Consider the following 7,402-nt stretch of genomic DNA (forward strand, 5'->3'; position numbering starts at 1 on the left):
GGTGACCGATCTAAGCAAAAAAATAAACTCAAGTACCCATAAAATGGAACCGGTTCGGTCCAAATCCTGAAAAACCCGGACCTAAAGGGTTCCGGTCCGGGACTCCACCTAACCGGTCCGGTCTCCGTTTTTGGAGTAAGAGGTTGTCCGGTCGGCGGTTCTAGATCGGTGAACACCCCCTAACCTTGTCTGCTACCTTTTCAGTTTCAGTTACTTTTTCAGCTTTCAGGTTTCAGGTACATTTTCAGCAATTTTACCAAACAGAGCCTCAATGAAGCTGAGTTGAACGTCTGAATTGAATTGAATGAAACTGAACTGAACTGAACTGAGTTGAATAAAGTTGAGTGAGCTGAACTGAAGGTGGATCTCAAAAAAGGGCCAAGCGTAGACATAGCAACAGGAACCCGAAAAGGCTGACCCGAGACTCAAAATTGACCCGAACTATATCACCCGAATGGGGGACCCGAAATACGAATTGACCTGAACGACCCGAATATGACTCAAGTTTTCTTGACCCGTAACTGAGCAGGCCGACCCGAAAATGACCCGATTCGAGACCACCCAACCCGAAAATGATCCGACAAAACATAAACTCTAATTGAACAGAAAAGACTTGAAATTAATTTTTCTCTCTTATTCATTGACCCGAAAATGACTCGACCCGAAATAACCCGACCCGTTTTACCTGAAACAGACCCAAACCCCTAAATGACCCGAGCCGACCTGAATTAGCCCGAAATCAATGGGAGACCCGAACTGACCCGTTCCGGCCAAGGCTTGGCCCAAGCCCAAGATGAAAATTAAAGGCCTGGAGTTTGAGGGAAAAAACCTGATTTAAGAAAGCAAGATCAACGGCCTGTAGTAAAACAAGAAAAAAGATGAATGGCCTTCAATCAGTCTGATTCCCATATCAAATTATCAATGTATGGCTTAATGCTTCCCACTGTAAAAACCGAAAACACAGCTCCGAGTTACAATTGCTGACTTTTCAAAAGTACCCATTTACTCTCAGACATCTTTTCGATCCTCATTAATTCGGTATGATTCTTTTCTCAATTCCATTTGGTATTTCCTTTTGTTTGGGTAATTGATTGATTGAAATATGTAAAATATAATGAGTTTACATGTGAATTTTGCGGATTTCAAACATGTGATCAACGACGGTAATTTCGAATTTTTGTTATCTGTCAAAGATTATAATAAGATCGTCTTTGTTCATGACAACCCTTGGCGCCTATTGACATTGATGTTCATTCATGGGAACTTGGTTTCACTTACAATTTTCTTTTATAGCTCATTTTGAATTGGAAGCTATTATGATTCACATTTTTCACCAAAACCCTTTGTTCATTCTATTGCTGTGTTTGATTGAAAATTTGTGATTGACGAACCGTTTATCATGTTTTGTTTGGCTAAGCAAATTAACGTTGTACTCCGTAATAGTTGCCCCCAATTCAAGCTTACCCTGAGGGAGGTTGATTTGGACCTGTTCATCTTACCACCTTGCCGAGACTTTCCTGGTTATTTTAGACTCTGTCAAATACATTAAAATAGTCATTAATTAAACCTTGATACCAATTACTAATTAACCCATCTAACTGAGCTGGAGGGGATTAAGAAATTTGTGAATGTTCCTCTTTAACAACAAGACTGCCTTAACTTTTTGATTTTTCGTTTGTCTTAAAGGCGTCAATTAAATGGCTGACTCAAAAGAAGGGATGAGGAAGCCAGTATTCTCCAAAGTTGAGCAGCTCCGGCCTGGTACTAGTGGCCATAACCTTGTTGTCAAGGTTGTTGATGCAAAACTAGTAATGCAGAGAGGCAGGCCTGATGGACAACAATTACGACAAATGCGACTTGCTGAATGTTTGGTTGGAGATGAGACTGGAATCATAGTCTTTACGGCTAGGAATGATCAAGGTGAGCTTCTAAATCATGAGTCTCATCTGTTAACAACACAGCCCTCTCTGCAAAGTGACACGTTTTTTTATTTGGGTGGGTGGGGGATTATGTGGGGTGATTTTCACCTTCTATTTGTTCGAGAATTTGAAGTTTCTGATCTGTTAATAATAGTAAAACTTATCGTAACAAAAAATATTAGAAAATAGAAGCTATTGCCTTAATGTAGGTCCCATAATTTTATGTTTATATTACATATTAGTGCCTCCATCTCGGTCTTTTGTTTACCTATTCCATTTTTCGGTCTCATTCATTTTTTTTTTACATTTCTATATTAGGAATGTTTCTAATGGCTAATTTGATCTTCCACGTCCATTATTGTCCACTTGTCATCGAATAATAACAATTAGAAATGGTTTCCTCATCTCTCCTTGGTCTTTGTGTCAAAATCAAAGGTAAACAAATAATCGGGACGCAGGGGTAGAAGTAGAACATTACGAAAAAAAAGGTAGGCTGTTTGGTTGGCCTAAACACATGAATTGGAATTTCTTAGGGACTCCAAGCTCTCCAAAGTAGAGGAAGTTGCTTACCTAGGCCCCCTAGGTAAGTAGGAATTTCTACATGAATTTTATTTTCTATATTCAAGTAAACATGGTTTTGCAATTTCTGGGAAGTGGAAAATGATGTGAAGTAACTTTACTATAGCATTCCAAGTCCTACGATGAAGCAAATGACCCCTAAGATCTTGCTTTCTTACTTGTTAAAAACGGCTTAGTTCATCTGTAAAGAAAGTATAGTTGGTTTGATGATTTGTCTAATTAAGGCACGTTCACAGCGTATTATTTGCTGGTTGATTGTGAATCCTCGATATGACCCCATGGTTATGAATGGTTGGTTGACTGCAAGGATTCCAAACTCACGGTTGATTTTGCTATTTTTTGTCTGTTTTTCTATACCGAGTGCTTTGATTCTGTTGACGCTGATTTCTTAGTTATTAATTTGTGGTCATTGCGAAGTTTAGTTTTATCAATTGTTTTTACTTTTTTGCTTTGGAACATCTTTGAGAGTATGGGAAAAAAGAAACGCCGTAAGGATTTAGGTTTAGAAGTTGAGATTAAGTATTCTTATGTGCAATATCATGAAACTACTGCTCCAGATGGCCATTACTGTGATTCGCATGAAGTGATTATACATGAAGAGATGTGTGTGTTAACAAATTGGGATGCTTTTGTTCTTCCAGTGGATAAGATGATAAAAGGGAGTACAGTTACAATGAGGAATGCAAAAATTGACATGTTCAAAGGATCAATGAGGCTTGCTGGGGATAAATGGGGTCGTATCGAGGAGGCGAGTCCCGCAGATTTTTCCGTCAAGGAAGATAACAACCTCTCTCTGATTGAGTACGAACTTGTGAACATTGTCGAAGGTTGACTTTCAACCCCGGGGTGAATCTGCTCTTCAGCCTCTCTTAATTTACGATTTAGAAGAAAAAGAAAAAAAAAAAGAGAAAAATGAGGATACCACAGAAAAATAGAGCTGCTTGGGGAACCCTAACCTTCCCTTGTTTGAGAAAGATCTGAAAGCCATAGTTCAGGAGGTTAAAACTCGAAACATTTAGCTGTTAAGAGCAAAGTACTCATTCAAACTAAATGTACTTGAATCAGATCAGAGTGTGTTCGTGTATTTTAAATTAAGATGAATAAATCATACCTTACGAGCAGTCGATGTTTTCGTTGATTTGTTTTTTAAGCTAACCTTTGGTATTTCAAGAGTTGATTTGTTTGTTTGGTAGTATATGAGGCTTTAGTTATAGTCGTATACCGGAGTATGTGGTTATGTTTAGTATGAGTGTCCGACTATGGTGACGTAAGTTAAGACGGTCTTAAGCTGGAATAGGTGTCTTTCCTAAAACATACCGAAATTGAGTAACGTTATTCTTTGTTTTTTTTTGGCCTCCTTGCCTTATTCAACATCACCAATACTTCGTATAAAATTTTAGAAAATCCATGAAATACACAAATTCTTATTTGTGACGGAGATACCTGTCGCAAGCTTGCGACGGGTCAAATACATACCGTTTACATGCATGTGGTACCCGGTTGCACAAAACAAGCAGTTGACAGCACACCAAAAGCACGCGGCTGCCACTGTTCACCTATTAATGTCTAATTGTACTTCATTCAATATTTAATTGGCAAATTGTACTTCCCTTAACATATTAAATTCCAATTATTAGCAATAATATAACTTTGCATTTATTGCTTCTCAGTTCATCTCCTCCATGCTTAACCCTACTTCCATTTTCACCATTATTTTCCACATTTCCCTTCCATTTTTCTCTGCACTTTCTATAATTTACAATTGAAATGGCGTAAAAATTGCACGTTATCATTCACATAAATCGAAAAAATGGTGGATCTTCAGCAATCTTTCACAAAAATGTTAGTTGATGGTGCCCTAATCGTTCAAACAACAATGGATGACGAAAATAATCATGGTGGGATAATTCATCAACCTTCAACGGAAAACACGACGAGTAAAGGTATGTATTTTTAGGGCGTTTTTATTGTTGAGAACGTAGAGCAAATTATTGTTATTATTAATATTACTATAGAAGATCTTAACAAGAAGCAAATAACAAGTTTCTATTTCATTATATTAATGTGTTTGGGATATTTTATTGCATGTTAGTGATGTTGTCATTTCATGGAGTATAATGTTTGATTTGTGTTAAGTTTCATCATTATTAACTGGAATATTAGTTTTTAGGTTTTTCAATGTACCATATATGTTTGATTTTACGCCATATATAATGGATGTTTACATTTATCATGTTAATGTCTATACTGTTGGTCCAAATGTCACCCTGTCAATTCATTAACTTGATTATTATTTTTTAGGTTTTCAGTGTAGCATATATGTATGATTCTAATGGATGTTTAAATATAATGGATGTTTACATTTTTTGTGTTAATGTGTGTACTGTTAGTCCTAATGTCACCATGTCAACTATAATTGATAGAAAGATATTTATCTATTTAATGTTAAGGCTTATGATGTCGTATATCACATTAATACCTGTACTTTTTCCCTAAGGTCACTCTGTCAACTACACTGCATGTTGTTATTTATCTATTTAATGTGTGCATTTTTTTATTCATTCACAACAGTGACTTGGAATAATCTGTACCTGCATAGGTTTACAGGGTGACATTAGGCGAAAAATTGTAAACATTTATGATATAAACAACATCTGCATTTACATATTCATCCCTACTCTAGTTACAGGGTTACATTAGGAGGAAAATTAGACACATTGGTCAGATATACAGAATCTGTTTTCAAGTAATTAATTTATGAGATGTTTATGTCACTGTTTGTTCATCATCTTTGAACAATTTGTTACAAATTTGTGGAACATGTGATGAAATATAGTGGATTACTTATTACTTATGGTAATGTATATTATTAATTATGTTCATATCCTTATATAAAATGTTACTATTCAGAAATTGGTAACACATTGACTCCTTATATGAACATGAGGTAAAATATAGTGCAATACATATGACAACTTTTTTTAAATACTGTTGACATTCATGTCAAATATGTTACCCTTTTAAAATTGGTCAAAAATGAAAACAATAATCCTTAAAATGGTCACATATATATTTTGAAACTTTTTTACCCAAATTTTTAATCATTTCAGTCAACTATATTTGATGTGGTCAATGGATCATACCCAATTAAATATGGTCACAAACATTTACGAAATGGAAACATATCTTTCAGCCGTTACATGTTCACTTAATTGATTATTATGTTACCACTTAACTGATCAAAATTGGATCCTTGTGCGCAATACACATATGACAATATTTTTGTAATGTTGTTCACATTCCTGTTAAATATGTTACCCTTTAAAAATTGGTAATATATTGGTCAATTGCGTGAAAATGAGTTTAGATATAGGAAATGACCAAAATTAATTAAACAATAAGTTACCATTCATATAAGGGTTGTATATCACCCAAAATAACATGTCTAAAATAACAGTCCCAAAACACGAAACACAAGTCATAACTTTACATACAAATTAAACAATTGTTTTAACACAACCATCAGTCACGCACTAAAATAAGTGCCCCCAAACATCAAACTAATGTTTGCTAGTACCAGCTCCAGGCTTTGCAGCATCAGTGACAAGTAAAGTTGTAGACTTTGTCAAAGTTCCAGGTTAAATGACGGGGGCGCCAAATAGCAATCAACTCATCCAACTTCTACGCCCATGGGCGTGGACGTCAACCATGAAGTTCAGATTTCTTAGGGGTCGTTTGGTTCAATATTTAAGAATGGAATGGATTGGAATGAGAAACCATAGGAGTATGGGGTTCCAATTCCATACCTTACAAATCATGTTTGGTTCATTAGAAAAATAAATACAAAGGAATGGAGTTAGAATCCATAGGAATGAGGTGGGTATGGGATTCCAAGGGGTTGGGGTGGAATTAGAATCCATCAGGATTCTAACTTCATTCCAAAATGCCCCAACCAAACACTGGAATGAGTAGAATCCATTCCATTCCATTCCAAACCTCCCAACCAAACACCCTGTTAGTGCTTGTGTAAATAACCCTTGCGACGAATCCCCTTCACCAACATGGTTCCATACAATAGTGATAACAAAGTAGCAAAGTTAATAAACGTAAGAAAAAATGTACCCGTTGTAATTGTATATATGACCATTTCAGTTTTATAACATGGTACTATTTTATGATTAGTCCATCTTTAATTTTTGTACACAAACAAGGTTAAATTGGCAACAAATTACACTGTACACAAATATAGAGTTTGTCACCGGTTTAATAGACTATGTCACTATATTACATTTGTAAGATATTGCCATAAACAATTAATACTCCCTCCATTCAACTCCAAATGGTACATTTCTTTTTTCACGTTTGCCAACGCGCGTTTTACATCGTAAATATCTTTAACTACATTGTTTTAAAAATTATAAAATTTGATATTTTGATATTTTTAATGTACTCCTAAAGACGAATAAAACAAGATCCCACATGAATATATTTTATCTTATATATTGGGAGAAAATAAGAAGATTCTTCTTACTTGTGAATAGTGTACAAAAGAGAAACATACCATTTGGAGTTGAATGGAGGGAGTAATTGGTAACATCTTTTGTTATTCAACATATTCACTAAACACTTCACCATGTCGAGATTTACTCAAAATATTATCATTCTCACTAATATGTTTCCTAATATTGAACAATTATGCTAAGTTATATATATATATATATATAGGGTCGAGATCCGGTGAGAACCACCCATATAATGAGAACCATGAGAACCACATACTAATAATACACACGCTGACATTAACTCAACGAAACCCCAAATTTTTTCGCGCGTCCCTCCCAAACCCACCTAAACTCAGACATTTTTAAATTTTGCTTTCTCTCTCATCATTCTTTCTCTCTCTC

General features: G+C 35.4%; 1 protein-coding gene across 2 annotated transcripts; it reads left to right on the forward strand.

The window, feature by feature from the left end:
• Positions 1-847: 847 nt before the first annotated feature.
• On the forward strand, positions 848-3,646 carry LOC141623767 (uncharacterized protein At4g28440-like). Of its 2 annotated transcripts, none has more exons than XM_074439921.1 (3): positions 848-1,038; positions 1,687-1,920; positions 3,140-3,646. In XM_074439921.1, the coding sequence occupies exons 2-3, from the start codon at positions 1,698-1,700 to the stop codon at positions 3,328-3,330; spliced, it is 414 nt and encodes a 137-aa protein (XP_074296022.1). In that variant the 5' UTR covers positions 848-1,038; positions 1,687-1,697; the 3' UTR covers positions 3,331-3,646. The 2 variants fall into 2 exon arrangements, with proteins under 2 accessions (XP_074296022.1, XP_074296021.1); XM_074439920.1 differs by having other exon boundaries at positions 892-1,038; positions 3,056-3,646.
• Positions 3,647-7,402: the final 3,756 nt, after the last annotated feature.

Source organism: Silene latifolia, chromosome X, assembly GCF_048544455.1.
Source record: "Silene latifolia isolate original U9 population chromosome X, ASM4854445v1, whole genome shotgun sequence".
Lineage (NCBI taxonomy): Eukaryota > Viridiplantae > Streptophyta > Magnoliopsida > Caryophyllales > Caryophyllaceae > Silene > Silene latifolia.